This window comes from Petromyzon marinus, chromosome 4 (genome assembly GCF_048934315.1).
Source record: "Petromyzon marinus isolate PM22_M1 ecotype Great Lakes invasive population chromosome 4, UKy_Petmar_22M1.pri1.0, whole genome shotgun sequence".
NCBI classification, from domain to species: domain Eukaryota; kingdom Metazoa; phylum Chordata; class Hyperoartia; order Petromyzontiformes; family Petromyzontidae; genus Petromyzon; species Petromyzon marinus.
The window spans coordinates 22,891,142-22,914,072 of record NC_133670.1 but is presented as its reverse complement, the minus strand read 5'-3'; the positions used below and the strand labels follow the sequence as shown (position 1 = coordinate 22,914,072).

The 22,931-nt window shown below is 48.4% G+C and overlaps 2 protein-coding genes across 3 annotated transcripts in view; one reads left to right on the top strand and one right to left on the bottom strand.

The window, feature by feature from the left end:
- Positions 1 to 3,097, top strand: part of LCT (lactase) — a 29,218-nt gene extending 26,121 nt beyond the window's left edge. For both annotated transcript variants that reach the window (XM_076053965.1, XM_032945155.2), the window contains exon 17: positions 416 to 3,097. In XM_076053965.1, coding sequence (XP_075910080.1) covers positions 416 to 690 — 275 coding nt within the window. In that variant the 3' untranslated portion in view covers positions 691 to 3,097. The remainder of the gene's footprint in view (positions 1 to 415) is intronic.
- Positions 2,933 to 22,931, bottom strand: part of LOC116938002 (sterol O-acyltransferase 1-like) — a 30,758-nt gene continuing 10,759 nt past the window's right edge. The window contains exons 4-15 of the mRNA XM_076054016.1: positions 21,206 to 21,264; positions 20,003 to 20,110; positions 18,444 to 18,780; positions 18,239 to 18,314; positions 16,945 to 17,029; positions 10,262 to 10,307; positions 9,211 to 9,340; positions 8,696 to 8,793; positions 7,585 to 7,683; positions 6,484 to 6,619; positions 5,633 to 5,778; positions 2,933 to 4,799 (exon numbers count right to left, since the gene is read on the bottom strand). Coding sequence (XP_075910131.1) covers positions 4,743 to 4,799; positions 5,633 to 5,778; positions 6,484 to 6,619; positions 7,585 to 7,683; positions 8,696 to 8,793; positions 9,211 to 9,340; positions 10,262 to 10,307; positions 16,945 to 17,029; positions 18,239 to 18,314; positions 18,444 to 18,780; positions 20,003 to 20,110; positions 21,206 to 21,264 — 1,377 coding nt within the window. The 3' untranslated portion in view covers positions 2,933 to 4,742. The remainder of the gene's footprint in view (positions 4,800 to 5,632; positions 5,779 to 6,483; positions 6,620 to 7,584; positions 7,684 to 8,695; positions 8,794 to 9,210; positions 9,341 to 10,261; positions 10,308 to 16,944; positions 17,030 to 18,238; positions 18,315 to 18,443; positions 18,781 to 20,002; positions 20,111 to 21,205; positions 21,265 to 22,931) is intronic.

Sequence of the window (22,931 nt, the reverse complement as noted above, 5' to 3'; positions counted from 1 at the left end):
TGGTAAAGGTGCAACCCTGCAATTGCTTGCTGTTGCCACTGCTGGCGGAAGGGCTTCCGCTAGAGGGAGCTCTGGACAGCCCCTCTGAAAAGTATTTAGCCTACTTGAGTGTGGGCTGGCCAGATGTCTCGGAAAGAGGTGCTATTACCCACGCTTTAGTCCAGCGCTCGTGACGTGCTGATTAAAACTACCGTGATGTACCCATTGGTACTACTTGGGTAGACAGAGTAGAGTTGTGGGGGGGGGGGCGGCATTTAAGAAACTTGCCCCATTACTTCAACTGCCGCACTGGGAGATGGAACTGGTGACCTATGGATTGCAAGTGCAATGTGTCAACGATGACACCACGGTGGCATCCTCTGCCAAGAGACTCGCAAATTCCCAACAAACTACGAGACGTGTCCGCTTCCCGCAGCGACGACCACAGGACGTCCGAGGTCGTCTCCCAAGCCGGGCGCGACAGATCCCGTCCCGACGCTCGAGAGCATCCCGCAGCCCGGCCGCGTGCTCTTCATGGGCGCGGAGATGAGCGCGGACGACGCGGCGGCCGCGCTGTACTCGCTCTTCGCCGTGGCGCTGGCGGGCGCGCTGGCGTGCGGCGTGCTGCTGTGGCGCCTCTGCTCTCTCCGCAGGGGCGGCGGAGGCTCGAAGGCGAAGAAGCAGGAGGGGGGCGGCTCCACGCTCATGTAGCCGTCGCTCGGATCTGGCCGTTGTCACTCGCAGAGCGGGCACTGGTGCGCTTGCTGTCGGAGATGTTAACTACCTCCCCTGGTTACACGGGAGGTCGTGGGTTTCATGCCGACCCGGACGCCTGTTGTATATTGGGAGTGTGCGTGTTCTTTCTCTGGGTCCTCCGGTTTTCTCTCCACATTTTGAATCAACATGCGTTTCGAGTCTTTGGCTGCTATACATTTCCACGCGGTAAGCCGCTTCGTTGAGCTATCATTTTGGGCCAGGTCGCTTCTGAAAAAGAGCTACATAGCTCAGTAGGCCTTACCTGGTAGAATAAAAAACAATGTTTTTTTAAAATTTTAGTTTATACCAATGGCTCACTTCAAGGACACGGGGCTGACTTGTAATCGACCGACTGCGCACCGCACACACTGCAGAGCGAGACACGGAGCACTCCTCAACACTCAGTACCACGCAGATATGTAATCATGTGCATCCCACCACGCTGACACAATACGAATAACACGAGGCACAGAGGAGGAGTTGGGTACGGAGATTCGCTATGAGCAGAGATATCAGGTTTTTTTTTAGTTGATGGGAGGAATTAAGGCACAAACATAATTGGAGAAAGTACGACTCATCTTGGTCATGAAAAGTAACATACTAGTGTGCCGAAAGAAGTAGATTTTTAATCAGTGCGTGACAAATGGACCAGATACGTTGACGAAGAAAATCGAAGGGAAGTTTAATAATACACAGAGCAGCTTGGACAGATGTGCGACATTACACCGCGAGGCGTTTGAAGGGGAACAACGTGGATTAGAAAGCAACGCGCACATTTAATGGCATCGTAAGGACCGTTAGGAATAGTGACCAAAGGGGCGACGTCCGTGGCAAGGTGACGAATTGGAATCCGTGGAATGGCAGCGAGAGGAGGAGGCGATCCCAAAGGTCGACCACGGCGGTGGTGAAACGACGCGATGAAGTTCGTGCGCAAGGAGTGATGTGGATCGTGGTGGCATCGCGGCTCCTGCGAGGGATTCCTATGGCGGCCCTCTTTGTCCAGCAGTGAGGATGCCGACGGCGATGACGAATGACCTCACTTTACTTCTAGAGCACTTACTAATGCAAGGTGGGGTACTTAAGACGACACTTTCTGCACACGGACGAAATTGTATATCCCACACGAGGTAGGTACGTATAACGAACTACATGCAGTACTACGATCTAAAGTCATAATAGACATTCTCCAGGATGGCACTAACCTTTTGTTATTGCACACAACTTACTAAGACTGTGTCGGGTGGTGGTGGGTTTCACGACGCATTTATTTTTACGCAATCTTACTCCAAAACCCTCTATTATGGACATTGGTCGCCAAAGCCTACGTGTTAAACTATCTTGCTAAATAAATGTAGCACCAACAACTGCACACACTTAATTCACAAACTACCCAGCACATGCCCCTACATAGGTAGAATTCACTCCAGTACATCCCATTCCTCGTGACTACAACACACAGCACTGCGATGAGCACGGTTGGCTGCGTATGGTGCGAAAGAAGTTCAACGTACATACAACCACGTACAGCGTTTGCTACGCACTGCCCTCTGTGTGCCCAAGCAACATTGCACGCGCTAATAGCATTCAATACACACGCAGATATAACTCCACATGGCACCACAAGACAAAGATCCCCCGTATAGCCTTAACAGACTGTTGGGGCAAGTGCTGTTAGCTAGTACCTATGAAGGCCGGCATGGCACACGAGGGGGTGGGTGGCCAACACCACGCCCGGCCGCCTTTGTCTCCCAAGTGGCGATGTTTACACACCGCACCAGGTACTCATTTGAGGCTGAGTCGACCTAGGGGAGGCCGCGCACCGGTTATGATAACGGTCACTGGTGTTGGCCGTGATAGGGAATCCAACTCGGGTCGCCGGGGTTCGTAGTGCAGCGTAGCGCTAACCGCTGCACTCCACACGGCACCACAAAGACACGCACACACGCGTGCACTCCGGCTCTCGGCACACGTTAATCTCTCACCACGCACATCTGACTCAGCGGAAGCCCTGCGCTATGCACCAAACGGGAAGCATTTTTTTTGTTCCCTTTCTAAACAATCGTACAGAGAACGTAAAGTTGTAAGCTCTTTAAAGATGTCCCCCACGCACCGTGTGAACGCTGGGGCACAGCTGAGTCCCTCTGCACTCGCGGAGAGGTGGTACAGGACCACGTCAAATTCACAACGCAAAATCCTCCGTGGTGCACACAATCAAACTCCCAAGGTTTATTGCGTCCAAATCGGCTATTTACAGACACACGTGTGTAACATTGTTCACGTAATTACGTTCAAATTCAAAACCGATTTTAGCACTTAAACCTGTAAAAGTGAATAAACGCAATGTGGTGTGGAATAACCAAAACTGTGGCGTTTTTTAATCCCTGTGCTTATTTGTCAAACTTTCTGAATGCTTGAGATTCAAAACAAATATAAAAGCAAACTAAACTTTAATTTACCAGGAACAGCCCACTTCTGTTATGAGCTCTTTTTCCAGAGGCAACCTGGCTACACAATGATAGCTCATCGGAGTGGCTTTATCATCATAATCATCACATCTCAGAATTTATGGGGGTTAGCCAAATAATCTACACGCAAATTTGTAAGCAATCGTTTATTATATTCTTCAAGGAACGTTGAGGCTTCTCGGTGTTACCACTGCCATCTCAATCAGCCCTCTGGGAATAAATGGGTGGCGATTTAAAAACCCAAACATATCTTCGCAAGGCTCACACGAAAATTCAGCAATATCCAATGCAATCGGTGGGTTTTACCAGAAACTGACTTGGTAAAGTATGTATGCGTGTTGAACTTCTTTCGCACCGTACGTAGCTAACCGTGCTAATCGGAGGTGCGGGGAAGGACAACAAACTAAACACAAAACGCAGTTCTAAAGTAAGAAGATTTAAATTGAGATGATTGAAAAGTGCATGGCTCCAGCGGCTTCCTAATATCAAAAGGAGTGCGTTCCAGACGGCCGCAGAAGCCCGTCTGAAAGCGCTGTGCAAAGGCCGTCTTTGTTCGATGGCGAGCCAAAAGCCAATGCGAGGATGACCGGAGTTTGCGTGATGATTTATGCTCCTTGACGAGGTCAGCAAGGTGTTGTCGTTCATTTGTAGCTGGCACTTTTGTGTGTAGGCACTACCAGGTTAAAGAGGCAAGACCAGGTTAAAAGCGATGATGAAATATACAGGGTGGATCATGTGATCGATATTATACAAGAGGCTGCTTGTGAAGCACATTTTAAAAAGATTTTCATTCCACTTATTCAATACAAATACATTATTACATGACATTTCGATTTTATCGCTGGTAATGCAGACTGACAAAAGGACACATCACATGGCCTGTAAAACCAAGATGCATTTTAACAACTGAATGCGTATTGTACCGTAGTTCGAAGTTCAATCATTAATTTTTGGACAGCATAACAACAAATAAACATTGCAGATTTGTAATAAGTGAAAAAAATATATTCAAAGGTCTCAAGCATGTAGCAGATTATCATCTACGACGTAATGATACGTTACAAATAAGAGGCCACGACAGAATTAAAACCTTAAAGCGTAGATGAATGTGCCGGTCGATTGAATATCAGCGTTTTGCCGATGTTGTTTAACCATTTGGAAGTGAATAGTGTGTGTGTGTTCATGAACTCGCAAACTGCCAGGGATAGTGGCCTTGTGCTCGTGAAAGTCGAGGCAAAGCAACGGGCATGTCGGTATCTGCAGGGATCCATGTGTACCTGTACAGGCCCCCGTGTAAAGTGCACACTGCGCTCGGCAAGCCTGTCATTGACGTCGTGCGCGTGAATGCTGTTAAAGAGCGTGTGCGTTGCTGTGCTTCCCTGCAGAACACTGTCGGCATCAAGACTGGACCTCATGTTCCATTCTCAGTCTTCCTGTTCGTTAAGCCTCAACCCCATGGCGTTGTCTCGGCATTAGATTTTCTCTCTCTCTCCCCCCATTTCCTCAAACCCCCATGGTCCCCATCCTCGCTGCCATCGCCCCTTACCGCGACGCATAACAAGACCAGAATTGTGGGGTGATGAATTCCCAGACGGTTTCCTAAAAAAAAACGAAAACAGAAAGGAACACATGGACAAATGAGCAAGATGAAGACGCGCGTGCACCCCCCACAAAGCAACGAGGCACTGCTGTCATCAGCATCATCGTCCGATTCATCGCATACAGCTCTGCTGAAAGCAAATTGCACGGAACTCTGTTTGGAAAGAGGTCCTGTGCCCTCTACTGGACAAATATAGTAAATCTTCTTTCGTGTGGCTGACGTAATAAATGTGAACAGAGACCCAAATTACACAGAGATGAGAAAGGACAGAGGTACATTTCACTTTGTAAGGAGAACAGCGCTGGACCAACCATTTGTTAGTTGGTGCAGATGCCAGGGTCTAAATCCCAGAAGGGGGCGGGGGGGAGGCTTCCTACTGATATGCCAATGAAAAATGAATGGGTTAGCCCTGCTGTCACATATGGACCCACGTGTGCTTATTTAAGGGCCCTGCATTGACCATCACATGAACCACCATCCTGCTTCGAGTTGAGCCACTGCCAGGGGGCCCAACACAGGACTGTGCACCAGGGTCTCTGATGCATCACGTCCACAAAAAATGGGAACCTGGCTTTGTATTCCTAGAAAGAGCACTTCTGGTTCCCGAGCAATGGGGATCTGTGGGCTGAGATTCTCCTGTAGTCGTGGAGTGAAATGTGGGACATGCCGAGCAACGCGTGGCACTCCTGCTCTGCCATCTCTGGCGTGGGTTAAGCTCACCCAGGCTTGGGTTAGATGAGGCTATGTCACATAAACAAACTAAAGTACTGCAACAAGGAGACCAATTTCACATGTTCTACACGTGGCAGAGGGAGAGCTGAGTTCCACGCACCGGTTTCGAAGGGCAGTCTCGCAGGGCACTCCACTCTAGAAAGTAGAGAGTGACCAGGACACCCTGGCCCAGGATCAGTGCAAACCACATGAAGATGTTCCACACGTCATTGCTCCTCCCGTCGTGCAGCAGGAAGTTCAGCATCGCTGCGGACAGACGGGGTGGGATCGCGTAAATATATAAATGTGTCGTTAAAACCCACCACCACCCGACACAGCCAACTAGTAAGGGTTGTCACGTAAACAGAACGTGCCAATTCGTCACTAGTACAGCACACGGGTGTGTTGGAGAGCCAAGCCACAACATTTACAATCTGAGTACGACGTTTCGCCAGTAATTACAACTAGCTTCACCTCTATTATGGATGATATTGGTCGTGAAAGCTTACGTGTTAAAAAAAAAAAACGTGTTCTATCGTTGTTTCTTCAATCTTGCAAAGATAAGGCAGCAATTTATTTCCGTATGAAAAATATGAGCTTATTTTGTACGACAGCCAAATCGAACGTTTGTCATTTACACACCAATACACAGTACAAACGTGCCATACAAATGAATTCATAACTAATGAATTTAATATACGTGTGAAAAAAAATCATTGTTTCTCTGTAAAAGGACAACCCTTTACGGGTGGAACCCCTTTCGCGGCCAAGTGCGGAAGCAGTCCATGTCGACACGAAGGTGGGCTGAGGAACCGCAGCGGCATTGTGAAACTCCCATCGTTGACGCTATCCTGTCGACTGCTGACCACGATCTGATCGATCCGCTTATCGCACGGGACCCAGCGAGTGACGGCGTGGGTTCACGGAGTGCGCGCGCGTGCGCGTCTGCAAACGTGCGATGGCGTCACTCACTGCCAAAGCATATGAAGAGGAAGAGCATCACCGGGCAGAACAAGCCGAAGCAGACGGTGATGACGTATTCGTGCACGATCGCCGAGAAGATGAAGACAATCAGCATGGCAGCCCTTCGGTAACGCCGAGAGAACACCTGGGCCACGCAGGTGCATTGTACGAGGCACTGGATGATTCATCGGGGCTGCGGCACGCTCATGTAAGATCTATCGTCACGGCTCGCGATGCATGCATGGAATCGTGCACGTCAGGATTCGGTACAACTATTTAACATCTTGTTATGGCGGCAAGATGTTAAATGCTTCGCCTGGAATCGTGCACGTCAGGATTCGGTACAACTATTTAACATCTTGTTATGGCGGCGAGATGTTAAATGCTTCGCCTGGTATGCGGGAGGTCATGGGTTCAATCCCGACCCTGACGCCTGCTTTATATTTTGAGTTTGCGTGTTCTCCCTGTGGTAGCATGGATTTATCTCCGGGTCCTCCGATTTTTCCATGCACATTTAGAAACATTCGTGGAGAGTATTTGGCTACGACACATTTGCACATGGTAAGCCACGAAAAGTTGAGCTATCATTTATGGCCAGGTCACTTCTGAAAAAGAGCAATATAGCTCAGTGGGGCTTACCTGGTAAAATAAAAATAAAAGTTTCGTTTAAAAATGGTTTAATAGTTTGTATATGTACGTGTGAGTGATATGCAAATATTACATTCAGGCAAATGGAGCGAAAGAGAAAGAACAAAACAGGCAACACAAACGAGACGAATCAATCTTGATTTGAAGCTTTCGTGATTGCAGGGATCCATACTCTTTGGTTCTTTCGGTAAAGTCACGTAGGTAGAAAAATAAAATAAAAATAACGTATCACGACGTTTCGATCGCAACACAAGCGGAAAAAAATAATCCAGCAGTTGAACTGCTGAACCAGCGAGCTCAAACCGGGTCGTAACAACTAATCAAATCGTACGTTCAAACAAAGTGCTTTTAGTGAGCAGCTATTACGACCCAGCCAGGTGCCATGGAGGGGGCGGGGGGGGTAATGAGGCACGGCCTTTGGGCTGCCCAGCCTGCGAGGTGGAGGCCGGCCAGGGCACGTACCCTTATTAGATCCCCGTAGAAATACGTGTAGAGCCAGTCGTGGACAACCACGTTCCAAGTGCGGTAGTAATTGGCAAACGAGCGCGAGTTCCACCAGTCCTGCACACACAAAGACAAAGATCCCTCGTATCGCCTCGACAGACTGTTGGGGCAAGTGCTGTTAGCGAGCAGCACCTATGAAGGGTGGCACGGCACACGAGGGGGTTGGTGGCCAGCACCATGCCCGGCCGCCTTTGTCTCCCCAGTGGCGATGTTTACACACCGCACTGGGTACTCATTGGAGTTCGAGTCGACCTAGGGGAGGCCCAGGACCGGTTCAGATAATGATTACTGGTGTTGGTCAGGAGCGGAATTCGAATTCGGGTCACTGGGTTCCGAAGCACAGCGTGCTAACTGCAACACGCACGCGATCACACACACGTGACCAAGCCTTATCATCTCTACACTGTGGCAGTGCCAATGATTTCTTAACTGAAACTGCTCCAATGTGTGTGTTCGAGAGAAAAGATAGAGGGACACATTGTGCAGGAGCTAAGTTTATATTTTTAGATTTCAGAATAGGTTTTATATCAGCAGGAAGGGCCCATTGAGCTGCATTTTATAGGCATCCTGCAATGGTACAGATGTTAACACGGTACAGATCTTTTATGGGCGAAATAAAATAACAGAACACTTTTGTCAGCAACACTGCCTTAAAAGAATAAATATATAATAGACGACGTTTTGAGCAGTGGCCCTTCTTCAGAGCACATCGGTAAGGATCAATGTCCGAAAACGTTGCATCGCAAATATATTGTTTACTTTTAAGGTGGTGTTGCTGACGAACGTGTTGAGTATTTTTTTTCTGATGATTGTGCTTGTGCACCACTGCCTATTTAATAGGCCGATAGAAACAGCATGTACACGTTATTTCACGTGGAGAGATGACACTTCCGGTCTCTTCGTTATTTCCTCGTGACTAAATCAGCGCTCCTTTAACGCACCGTCACCAATCACCGCCATGAGCTCCCGCGTGTGTTTCTGCGAATGCCAAACCCACTTGCCTCCTGGGAGCTTTTTTTTCTTCTGTTGCCAACCCACGGGGGCTTTCACGCGCCCGCGCTCCGCTCACCTTGTAGAACATGCGGTCCGCGAAGCGCATCAGCTCTCCGAATAGGTTCAGCCAGCAGTGCAGGAAGGCGAAGAAGGTGATGATGAACAGCAGCGTGCCTGTGTGCAAGTGTGTACGTGCGTCACAGGGGAGCGGTAGCGTAGCGGTTAGCACGCTGCGGTACGAACCTGGCGACCCGGTTTCGATTCCCACTCACGGCCAACACCGGTGACGCTTATCTGAACCGGTACCATGCCGACCTTCATAGGTGCTCGCTAAAGCACTTGACCCAAGAGTCTGTTACAGGCTATACGGGAGATCTTTATCTTTGTGTGTAGATTGACTCGGCCTCAAATGAGTACATCGCCACTGGAAAGACAAAGGCGGCCGGGCGTGGTGTTGGCCACCCACCCCCTCGTGTGCGGTGCCAGCCTTCATAGGTGCTCGCTAACAGCACTTGCCCCTACAGTCTATTAAGGCTACACGGCGGATCTTTGTCTTCGTGTTTGTGTGTCAGTGCGTGGTTGGGCCATCACCGGGCACCATGGCGTGGCACACGTAGAGCACGAGCCGCTCGAGTGTCAGCGGCTCGCGCTGCACGTCCTGGAAGAGCGGCATCACCAGGCACTGGAAGATGAAGTGGCCGTACACAAAGATGCACGCCATCTGCGGGGGGGGGGGGGGGGGGGGGGGGGCACGAGTGGAGGGGGGGGGGGAGTCAGGGTGCAGGAGTAGCAGTGGTATTGCTATTTCCCGCACCTTCAAAATTAGCGCGGTTGAATGTATGTTGAACTTCTTTTGCACCGTACGTAGCTGACCGGGAGGTGCGGGGGAAGGACAACAAACTAAACACAACAGGCATTTCTAAATAAATGAGTTTGTCAATCTAGACGATTTCAAAGTTGCATAAAATCAATGCCCGCTGCTCCTGTGCGTCATCTTCAGATGCGCTCGCATTTGTACGCTACATGACTACAAATTGTATTGTAAGTGCAAGTGCGCATGATTTGCGGTGTATTTGCATTACGTGAAACGGTATTGTGTAAAAATCCATAATTTCCCTGCGAAATTTTCCCCACGTGGACTTTACCGAAAAAACCAAAGAGTATGGATTCCTGCAGTCACGAAAGCTTCAAATCAAGATTTACAATTCGAGTACTACGTATCGCCAGGAATGACAACTAGCTTCATCAGGCGACAGCCAGATTTGTGGAGAAACCCTGCTGCTTTGGTCTTAAATAGAGGAGATAGTTGTGATGTCATCACTTGTGAGCCAATCAGGTGCGAAGGCTGGGGGGGAGGGGGGGGTTGGCCTTTCCTGCATGCGAGAGGAAACTCGCGTGCCTGGAGAAACCCTGCATGGCAGGGGATAACACGCGGACATTCTTACACGCAGATCAGCATCCATTCTTGCTGGCCGAGCATCTCGCTGCCTCTGGATGTGTGTGTGTGTGTATGTGCGAATTTCACATTCCTGATGATCTATGCTCAATCCACGAGCCCTCGGGATGGGTGTGAGCCAGGCTGGAGGCCTGTGAGGGTGCAGGTGCGAACGAGACGATTGTGCTTGTGGGATCGTAGCCTCACCTCGGCAAGCTTGGTGCGCACATAATCCCAGCGGATGGAGGGGTTTCTGAGGAATTGAAAGGAAAGAAAGGTCATTCACAACAGAGTCGCAGCACGGGCTGGAGTGGGCACCTTTGAAAACAAACGCACGGTGGAAAGCAAGCAGAAGAACTCAAGTCCATGTCGATGCAGTTACTCATAGAGATATACACACACTCATAGAGATATACACACACTCACAGAGATATACACACACACTCATAGAGATACACACACTTATAGAGACATACACACACTCATAGAGATATACATACACTCATAGAGATATACACACACTCATAGAGATATACACACACTCATAGAGATATACATACACTCATAGAGATATACACACATTCATAGAGATATACACACACTCATAGAGATATACACACACACTCATAGAGATATACACACACACTCATAGAGATATACACACACACTCATAGAGATATACACACACTCACAGAGATATACACACACACTCATAGAGTTATACAACAACAACAACAACCGCCATTCGCCACTAAGTGGCGGTGACGTCACCACGACGCTTGTGCCAGGCTATGTGCACCCTGAGGCCACGTGAAGTGTCGAACGCCCGCTGGCAGGAGGTCACGGGGCAGACCCAGGTGCCACGGGTCGACTGACTGAGATGACTGGCTGATGCACCACCTGTGCCCCCTACTGTGCCAACCTGCTGTGCTTTAGCCACCCGGCGCTCCGCTCGCTGTTGTGAGCGTCGCTCCTCCGCCCTCCGTTGTTGTTGGAGGGCGACTGCCTCCAACTGCCCAGTAGCATCCTTCACGAGCCTCCTCCACAGAGGCCGATCTTGACACCGCTGGTACCAGTCATCGGCAAGTCCACTCAGCTCCACGTCCTCCTGTACCACATCACTCCATCTCTTCTCTAGCCCGTGCCGCGCCCGCTTAGCCCCCTCAATCCGGCCAAACAAAAGCTGTTTCGGCATGCGGTGGCTGGGCATGCGGGCTACATGACCCAGCCATCGCAGCCTTGCCTGCCGGAGGAGCTCACCGATGGGACCCTGCCCAGATCTTTCAAGGATTTGTGAGCTCCTCACACAATCCTGTCTGGTTAAACCCAGGATGGATCGTAGGCAGGTCAGCCTAAATGTTTCTAACCGGCGAAGATGTTCCATTAGGGGGGTCCACGTTTCGCAAGCGTAGAGAAGGGAGGGAATGACCGTGGCCGAGAAGACCTGAAGCTTAGTGCGGAGCGACAGACCAGGTAGCTTCCACACAGCGTTACGCAACCGATGAAAAGATATTGCCGCTCGACTGATTCGGAGTGAGACCTCTGCTGTTAAACTGGAGCCAGTCATAAGCACACTGCCCAGGTATGGGAAACTCTCCACTCTCTCCACAACTGCCCCATCACCGATTGGGAGTTGTGGGGGTGGAGTGTCCGATGGTACAAAATACCCAGGCAGGTGCTTAGTTTTGGTGGGGCTGATGGTAAGGCCCCACCTCTTAGTGGCACGCTCCAGTCTCAGCAGCAGCGTCTCCAACTCCTCCTCTGACTGAGCAGCTATTACCAAGTCATCAGCATACATAACGTGGTTGAGCAATAGGGAGCCATCCCTTGACCGCACCCGGGCATCGATTAGCCTCCCATTATATCTGTACCATATGGAGATTCCCCCGGTACAGCTATTGAAGGCTTCACGAACTACGTGGTCAAAATAGATGTTAAATAATGTGGGAGCCAGAGGACATCCCTGTCGCACCCCAAGGTGTACAGGGAATGGCTCTGACTCCCGGCCACGTAGTTTTACCCGGGCCCGCTCACCATCATGAAGGTCCTTAATGATCGTGAGCAGAGGGTCAGGTACTCCAAAAGCACGAAGAACGACCCAGAGCCCAGGCCTACTGATGGTATCATAGGCCTTGACCAGGTCAATAAAGCAGAGATGTAGGTCTTGTTGGAATTCCCTACACCTCTGCTGTAGCAGACGGACAGAAAATATGGCATCTGTGCAGGACCGCCCTTTCCTGAAACCGCATTGGGGCTCCGCAAGCCTCTCCTCAGCGTGCCTGGCAAGGCGATGCTGAATAATCCTTGCCAGGACCTTTCCCGGCACACTGAGGAGTGAGATGCCCCTGTAGTTGTTACAGTCTGTGCGGTCCCCCTTCTTAAAAAGGGGGACCACCAGGGCATCCTTCCAATCCTGCGGAACCCGTCCAGTGGTCCAGACTGTTGTTATGATGTCATATAGGGCAGTCTGTGCACAAACGCCACCCTCCCTCAGCATTTCGCTTGGGAGATCATCTCTGCCCGCTGCCTTTCCTGGTCTCAGACTCCGGATCGCCTTCAATACTTCCTCAGCAGATGGCACCTCAGCCAGCCACTCACAGGGGGTGACTTCATCCAATATTTGAGGCACCGCAGCCTCAGCAGGGTCATCCTCACTTTGTGCCACGATGTTTTCCTGGCTGTGGGATTTTCCCTCCCCCAGGACCTCACAGAAATGCTCAGCAAATCTGCGAACCTGTTCCTGGGGGTCGGAAATTGGATCACCGTTTTTTCCCCTAATGATGGTAATAGGTGTGGCGCTGCAGGTTACTTTTTTGATGGAGTTAAATAGCGATTTGTGATCACGGGCCACTGAGGCAGACTCCATCTCCTCAGCAACCCGCGACCACCACCCATCCTTGCAGCGCCTCACGGCTCTCCGAACCTCCGAGCGAAGGCTGCGGTAAGCCTCCTCATTCTCTGACGTGGGATTCTGTAGCCGATGACAGTGGGCCTGTCGCTTTTTCTCAACCATCCTGAACAACTCCTCTGTCATCCAGGGTGTCTGGGGAGGTCTGGACCGCGTACCCAAAGCAGCCATTGCAGCTGCATGAGTCACAGTCCTAAACCTCGCCCATTTACCCTCGACATCAGGAGGAGTCGGGGACGATGCCAATCCCAGCCGCAAGCGATGATGAAATTCTCGCTTGCAACTTTCATCAGATAACTGAGACCAGGCCACTTTAGGTTGGAATGGGGTCCTGGGTGTACACCCACCACCGGAGTGGAAGAATGGCAGGCGCATCTTACAGATGACTAGTCGATGGTCAGAGGGCAGATCAGCTCCACGGTAGGTCCTGGTGTCAAGGACATGGGCTCGCATTCGCTGGTCCGTCACTATGTAGTCCAGCAGATGTTCTTGCTTGGACCCGGCATGCATCCATGATGTTGTGTGGATGCGCCGATGCCGGAACAGCGTGTTGGTAATTACAAGCCCATGGGCTGCACAAAAATCTAGCAGCCTCCTACCATTGTTATTGAGCTGATCTGGCCCATGCCCTCCAATCACTCCAGACCAGGTGCCAGTATCATGACCAACTCGGGCATTGAAGTCACCCAACATGATGACTCTATCCCGAGGGGCCACTTTAGCCAGCACCTGTGACAGGAGGTCATAGAAGGCATCTGACTCATCGGCTTTGCCTGCATCCCTCCACGGATGTTCATCTTCGGTGGGGGCATAAGTAACCACGACCACCATTCCTCGCCTCCGGTTGATGGGAAGGCGAGCCCAAAGTAGCCTGGGGCTTACAGCTTCCCACACCTCACCGCCACGCTCCCACGCCCCCTTCATTCTTTTGTTCAAAAGAAGACCCACACCCTGTTGTTTGGCAGTCTGCTGCCCCGAGTAGAGGACTGTCCACCCCTCATGGTGGCAGGAGCCAGAGCCGGTCCACCGGACCTCCTGAATGCCGCATAGATCCAGGCGGTACCGGTCCAGCTCCCGACAGAGGAGTGGCAGCCTCTCCTCTGCAGTGAGCGTTCGAACATTCCACGTGGCCACCCGTAGTGGCTTTTCGTTGTTTCTGGAGTAGCCCCGAGGGTAGGTATTCAATCTCCTGGCTCACACACTCATAGAGATACACACACTTATAGAGATATACACACACACTCATAGAGATATACATACACTCATAGAGATATACACACACTCACAGAGATATACACACACACTCAGAGATATACACACACTCACAGAGATATACACACACACTCATAGAGATACACACACTTATAGAGATATACACACACTCATAGAGATATACATACACTCATAGAGATATACACACACTCATAGAGATATAAACACACACGCATAGATATAAACACACACTCATAGAGATATACATACACTCATAGAGATATACATACACTCATAGAGATATACACACATTCATAGAGATATACACACACTCATAGAGATATACACACACTCATAGAGATATACACACACTCATAGAGATATACACACACTCATAGAGATATACACACACACTCATAGAGATATACACACACTCATAGAGATATACATACACTCATAGAGATATAAACACATTCATAGAGATATACACACACTCATAGAGATATAAACACACTCATAGGTATATACACACACTTATAGAGATATAAACAGACTCATAGAGACATACACATATTCATACAGATATACATACACTCATAGAGATATACACACACTCATAGAGATATACACACACTCATAGAGATATACATACACTCATAGAGATATACACACATTCATAGAGATATACACACACTCATAGAGATATACACACACACTCATAGAGATATACACACACACTCATAGAGATATACACACACACTCATAGAGATATACACACACTCACAGAGATATACACACACACTCATAGAGATATACACACACACTCATAGAGATACACACACTCATAGAGATACACACACTTATAGAGATATACACACACTCATAGAGATATACATACACTCATAGAGATATACACACACTCATAGAGATATAAACACACACGCATAGATATAAACACACACTCATAGAGATATACATACACTCATAGAGATATACATACACTCATAGAGATATACACACATTCATAGAGATATACACACACTCATAGAGATATACACACACTCATAGAGATATACACACACTCATAGAGATATACACACACTCATAGAGATATACACACACACTCATAGAGATATACACACACTCATAGAGATATACATACACTCATAGAGATATAAACACACTCATAGAGATATACACACACTCATAGAGATATAAACACACTCATAGGTATATACACACACTTATAGAGATATAAACACACTCATAGAGATATACACACATTCATAGAGATATAAACACATTCATAGAGATATACACACACTCATAGAGATATACACACACTCATAGAGATATACATACACTCATAGAGATATACACACACTCATAGAGATATACACACACTCATTGATATATACACACACGCATTGAGATATACACACACACATAGAGATATACATACACTCATAGAGATATACACACTCATAGAGATATACTCACATTCATAGAGATATAAACACACTCATAGAGATATACATACACTCATAGAGATATACACACACTCATAGAGATACACACACACTCATAGAGATATACACATACACTCATAGAGATATACTCACATTCATAGAGATATACATACACTCATAGAGATATACACACACTCATAGAGATATACATACACTCATAGAGATATACTCACATTCATAGAGATATACACACACTCATAGAGATATACACACACACTCATAGAGATATACACACACTCATAGAGATATACATACACTCATAGAGATATACACACACTCATAGAGATACACACACACTCATAGAGATATACACACACTCATAGAGATATACACACACTTATAGAGATATACACACACTCATAGAGATACACACACACTCATAGAGATATACACACTCATAGAGATATACACACTCATAGAGATATAAACACACTCATAGAGATATACACACACTCATAGAGATATACACACTCATAGAGATATACACACACTCATAGAGATATACACACATTCATAGAGATATACACACACTCATAGAGATATAAACACATTCATAGAGATATACACACACTCATAGAGATATACACAAACTCATGAAGATATAAACACTCATAGAGATATACAGAATCATAGAGATGCATGCACAATTCGATAAAATGTAAGAAATTTGTTAATATCACTGCCGTAAAAGGAAAAAAATATATAATAGGCAATGTTTTGGCAAAGCCCCTTCTTTTACAGCACGTACATAAGAGAGACCAGAGAGTTAGAATGGATTACAGTTGGAGACTTCACTTTATATCACGTGGCCTGATAATAAACACACTCACTCATAGAGACACACACACACACACTCTCACAGAGTCCGTGTTTTTTTCAAAAACGTCAAAAAGTCTGTGAAGCCAAAGATCGGTCCTATCGGTCAAATACAAAACACATTCAACATTCCCGTCCATCGTTTTGGACCTGCCTGGAAGTGCATCATCATCATCTAGATATAACTCTGCATTGTCATCACAGCTCAAAGTCATATCAGATCCGGTCATAGGAGCATCCGTTTCTGTTGCATAACCAAAGCACGCGGTTGCGTGGACCGTGTTATCGCAGCTGAGTTAATGTCTAACAAGCACGAAGATGGTCCCTGCGACTCGCTGTCTGGCTGTCTGGCTGTCCGGGACGGTTCCTGTTTGGACAGGGAGATTCTTCTCGCTTGCCAAATACAGCGGCGAGCGAAAGCTCACCTGGGGTAGCTGTCGCGGTAGATGAGTGACGGGCAAAATAGATAGTAGAGATACTGCGAGATGCTGGGCAGCGATGAGTTGGGGCCTGGAACAAGGGAATGTGGAAGAACAGAGACAGAAATCAGAATATGTTATACTGGAGGAATCAAGGCCATAGCCATGGAGTCAACATTGGGGGGGACCAAATCTTACAGGGGGTCTGGGGGGTCCCCCCCCCCAGAAAAAAATATATCTAAATTTGAAAACGAATTTCCTGCCTAAAATATTAAAACATTTATTAACACATAGGATGGACTTTTTATGTATTTTTTACAATAATGTCTAATAGTGAATTGTATTACATTGCTCTGTTTTTTCTTTTTTTTACCTTTTCTTGTTTCATTGTATGTAATGGCAGAGATTAGGGATTAATAAAGTACAACCATAACCACAATCGTATAAACAGAAATCTCTTTTATAGCAATATATTGAGGGGGGCATTTTGAGCATACTGGGGGGGATGTGTCCCCCCCCAATATATATTATAATTACGGCCTTGGGAGGAATCCGATGAGCTGCAATGCTCTTTTTCACAGATGTCCAGTCGAAGCACTCAGAGCCAAAAATCGAAGTGGAATTTAAGACGTGGATTAGAGCAATGTGAACTGTGAGCTTTGGTGCTGTGAACAGTGTTGATACAGGGTGCTTCAGAAACATGTTCACACTTCGGAGAATTTGCAACAACACCACGAGAAATGTGCAGCCTCCGGGCTCTGGAGACCACCTGGAGTAGATTCCAGGCATGTTACACTGTATTATCAGATTTTTTCCATTAAAAACGATAGTCCCATATAAGTGTTAAACATTGTTTGAAAGCACCCTGTATATGGCTATGTCATTTTTTTTTTGGTGCATGGCATGGGTCACAGTCGTATTTACGTGAGTTGACTTTTGGTGAGGGTTAAATTGGTGGAGCTCAGTATTCTTCGCTAATTTCCCGAGGAGGAGGAGGTGGGGCGGGGGGCACTTTTACGTACAAGACATAGGTGTGAGGGTTGCCACACATTTGAAACCGTTGTGATTTGACAGCACGATGAGCGGAATGTTTTCAGATTTGCGTATTGCAAATACAGGTGAGGGGGACCGCACTCCAGGCCGCCAGAGGCCGCCAACGGCCCGCGGGCCTTGCAAGAACATTGGCCGAGCTGACATTGTTCAAGATGACGCTTCAGTGGTCGTGGCCACATGGCCGCCTGTATTTGATTTGCGATCGCAATGACACGGCTTCCGGAGTGTGCTCCGAGTGCACGCTGACCCTGGGGGTGCGCAGAGAGCGTGACGCGCGGGACGTTGTCACGCACGAACGCGTGAGCCTTCATCACGAACCGCACCTGCGGGCGGCAAAAAGCAGCACCGGCATCGTGATCATCTTTTTTTTTTGATCGCTGCGCAGCTCCAGCGGCTATCCGAACATCGGACAAGCGACGACGAGCACCAAACGGGCGGCATCCCCGGCACACCTGCTCGAGGATGAGGATGAAGCGCGAGGCGGGCGGGAGCGCGTGGGCCACGCTGACCCGCACGGGCAGCACGCCCAGCACGAGCAGCACGAACGCCAGGTACGGCAGGGCGCACGCGGCGCTCAGGGCCCCGGCGAGGAGCGGCGAGGAGCGCGCGAGCGCCCAGCCGCGGAGCGGAGCCCCTCGGCGCGGCTGCAGCAGGGTCCAGGCGCGCGCCCAGGCGTGCAGCGCCCCGTAGGGCACCAGCAGCGTTGCCACGAACATCGCGCCCCACGTGAGCGCCACCAGGTGGAGCTTCCCGAAGCAGGAGATCACGAAGCTGATGTCGGGGAGCAACCTGCGGCGGCGTGGGGAGAGAGAGAGAGAGAGGGGAAGCGCGTCGTTCTGGGGCGCGGCGCCCGTTGCGTTTGTGTGCGCGCGTGTTGGCGCGGGGAGCGGTGGCGTTGCGGCGAGCGCGCTGTGCTACGAACCCGGCGGTCCGAGTTTCATTCACGGCCACGGCTAACCACGGCGGCGGTTACCTGAACTGGTCCCCTGGGCCTCGCCGAGGTCAAGCCCTGCCTCAAATGAGTACCCGGTATGGTTCGTAAACAGCAGCACTGGGAAGATAAAGGCGGCCGGGTGTGGTGCTTGTCACACAACACCCTTGTGCACTGTGATGGCCTTCATAGGTCCCACGCAAAGTGATTGCCCCAAGAGCATTATGGCGATGTTGCTAAGATTGCGTGATAGCTTATCAGACGGTGGATTAAGTGCGTAGAGGCATCGTTTTCCGACGAACTGACTAGGTGAGGAATCACAAAGGGCTGAATTATGGGGGGTGACGAGGAGTGGAGTTTGAGAAATAATGGCCTATATTGAGCATTGCTTTAAAATGTAGATGTGGTGAAGGTATCACAAACCAGAAATTGTCAGGCAATGCCTACATATTGCTACAACATCACTTGCCCATCTATCATCGTTACGCATGCTTGAATCCCCGACCCTGGTTCTGTGGGTATATATATGTATGTTGAACTTCTTTCGCACCGTACGTTACCAAGTGTGCTAATCGGAGGTGTGGGTATTGGATTCGATTCTTGCAGATATCGGCCGGCACTCGTGTGAGTGCTCACTCTCCAAGCTCCGTGCTGCGGGGTTAGTGTACCCGGGCGGAGGTGGCTATGCACGCCCGTAATCCACCGCTGTGGAGACGAGGATTGGTGGACCGCACAAGTGCTGCGTAACTCCCTTGCTGTGGGCATCGAAGTGCCACACCCGAGCTCATGAGGAGAAGGCGCTTCCGCTTGCGATAGAGAGTTGTCCCCTTGCACGTGTGGCTGTTTGTCATGGTTGCTCTGGTTTCCGCCCACGTTTATTAACAGTAATCAATTGGCTGAAAACATCTTAATACACAGAGGACCGCAGAGCTTGGGAAATTGTTGGAACCGGCTCACCGCTTGGCTGCTGCCTTCCGGCGTGTCCGCGCTTCCTCGGCGTTGTGAGATGATTCAGTATGCACGACGAACGACGACGTTTTGCCAAACTAATTTAAAAAAAAATTATTTATCATTATATACCTGCCGTGGCGCAGGATGTCCAGGATAAGGGAAGCGACTGCCATGAGCAGCAGCACCGCCAGGAAGATGTGGTAGATGGTGCGGATGTGGTTGACAAGCAGCATCTCACTGTGAACAATATCCCACAATGCACGGAAAAGCCAACGTGCTTGTATTCATCATCAGAATGATCATTGCCTTTGTTCATGATGCACAATTTAAAACACGGGGTCTCACAGGCACAACTTTAAAGGTGCGTTTTAAGTTCTGTTTATATGCCTTACGTGGCTGAATTGTAAACTAAAGTTTTTTTTTTTCCATGAGCAGCGGTACGCAAGTACAAATAACGAAAATTATTCATAGCAGAGTGATGAAGAAGGGCCATTTCCCGAAAAGTTGCCTATTACACGTTTTACTTTTAGGGAGGTGTTCTTGACAAATTTGTTGAGCTTGTGTAACATTTAAACCGCTTTACTTAACGTGTAAAGTTCATTTTAGATGTTTCTGTTGTGTATAATATTCAGACCTTTCAGGTGTTTTATCTGCATATTGTTTTTGGCACGTTATCCCAGGGCTCTTTTGCAAAAGAGGCTCTTAGCCTTAATGGACTGTCACGTGTTTGTAAGTAAATAAAGTCGATTAAATTCCTGTGTATGGCAACAAATACCACCGTCATCTAGGAGACACGGCCAATAACGTTGACGAACGAGTCAATAAATTATTTAACATTTGCACAAGTAAACCAAAGAGGCAAATCGTGACAGAATGAAAACGGATGTCACTTTACGGTCCTGATAAACGAACTCCATGGCAGCACACACTCCACACGCCGCAGCGTTGTCAGACTGAGTGATTTTGTGCCTAATTGCACTTGTTTACGATTTAGAAAACAAATCCAAACTTTTGTTTTTGGGGGGTGTGTGCGGGCTCTACTCTGGGATAATTGGCCACTTCTCTCACGAGGTTGGGTACTGTTTACCCACCCCCCCCCACGCCCCCCAAAATTAAAATCTGGCAGTCCTAACTCCGACTGCATGGCACGCGTTGACATCAGAACCCACACTGACGCAACGGACGTTCGCCAGAGCGGTAACGTTTTTTTTTCTTCTTCTTCGCTTTCATCAAAATGCCACCGTTGCGGGAAAACTGTAGGCGACCCTGCGACAGTCCGGAGCGTGCGAGGTGCTGTGTGGGACGTGCGGGCGTTCCGTTCGGTCCGCCTACTCGAGCAGTGACGATCGGGGCCTGAACACCTTCCCTCGCTGCTCGTGCGCCTCCGCGGACTTCCTGCGGGGATACATTTCCGAAACAATGACGTCGCGTGTCCGAACCTCGCATATCCAACCCCGTCGCATATCCGCCCTCGTCAATGAAATGCCCGCACCAAGTGCAGTGTTTTTTTTGCATGGTGCAACTGTCATCTTCTATGGATGTTCGCACAGCTGACACTACCACGTATACCTGAATCACCAACGAGCCAGCTACCCGACAGTGTCTTCTCTTGATTTGATTTCATCTTTGTTGTTCTGATTATTACTCCACAACCAAAAAGTAGTACAAAATTGCACAATACCGACATGCGGGAAATGTTTTTTTCCCCCCCTTTTCAAATGTCAAGGTTTGCGTCTTTTGTAGCGGCTGTGACTTGATCGGGAGAGCGGTCAATAATTGTTTAATGGAGAATTTGGACAGATGTGATTGTTCGCTCGAGACAACTATTATTGGATGGCCAAAATTAAATATTTTTTTTTGCCACTGATGTATTCAATAAACGTTTACCAATCGCTTAGTTTTTTAAAAAATCTGAGAAACAACAGCAGCACGAGTTCCTGCGTGCACGATCTATTTCCCGTGGACGCACGGCCCCAGTGGATAGAGTAAGACACCGCCGAAGTGACGAAGGGAAGAGAGTAATGGCTCTCTCCTTGACTACTCACCACGCTCCAGGCACCAATGCCATGTTTAGATTAAAGGCGCGTCACCACATCCAGCTTAACGACAATATTAATGACGACCACCAAGTAACCTATTCGTAAATGATAATGGCACCAGTTCTCGTAGGTCAGGGGTCAGCAACCTGCGGTTCGCGAGTGGCGCGCGGCTCTTTAAGGACTGCTTCGTGACGTTATTTATCAAGTACCACCGTCTCGTATTCACATTGCACTGCGGCTATTCATATATATTGAGTTTTTTTTGCACCGAATTCGAAAAAAAAATGGCTCTTCCTGCTATTTTGGTTGCCAGCTCCTATCTTATAAGCAGGGCCAAATGTAAACACCAACAGAAGATAACTTGGCAGACTAACCTTGAAACCAGCGCTGGCTATGCACTTCAAGGTAAATAACAAACCCCAATGTGTATGTGCATTTATAAATTATTAATGAACAGACATCCTGTATGTGTTCACAAGCAACGTTTTGAGGGTATGCGCAGCCACTCTGTATCTCTGTCGTCTCTGGCTCAAAGCTATATTCATGATGACTCACCTATACCCCACATTTCAGAATGGGTAAAGAAAAACCATGTTGCTGTTTGTAACAAAAAAAAAGGATTAGAGAACAAAACCTGGTACATAGATCAACATCCATCACATTATTTTGAGAATTGTTTGAGGTGTGGCTTTAAATTATTTGGTTTACACTGCTGCAGACCCAAGGAGGTGCCCACATTCTGATTGGCCTCCATGAGTCCAAATGTTCCAATCGAATCGATGATTGAATCCAATTATAAACTTTAATCGTGACAAATCACTGAATCGCTTGGGATATGAATCGTCGCATGTCTACTCGTTACTGCGGCTTGATATTTCCAGGCTGTGTACGCGATCTCTTTTTTTTGCTGCTGCTGCTGCTGTTGTCGTTGTTGAGATTCGACCAAACCCCAGTGCCACAACATTTCTGGATTCAACTTCCAGATGTGTTATCGGACGTAGGATTTTGGGTCGCAGCTG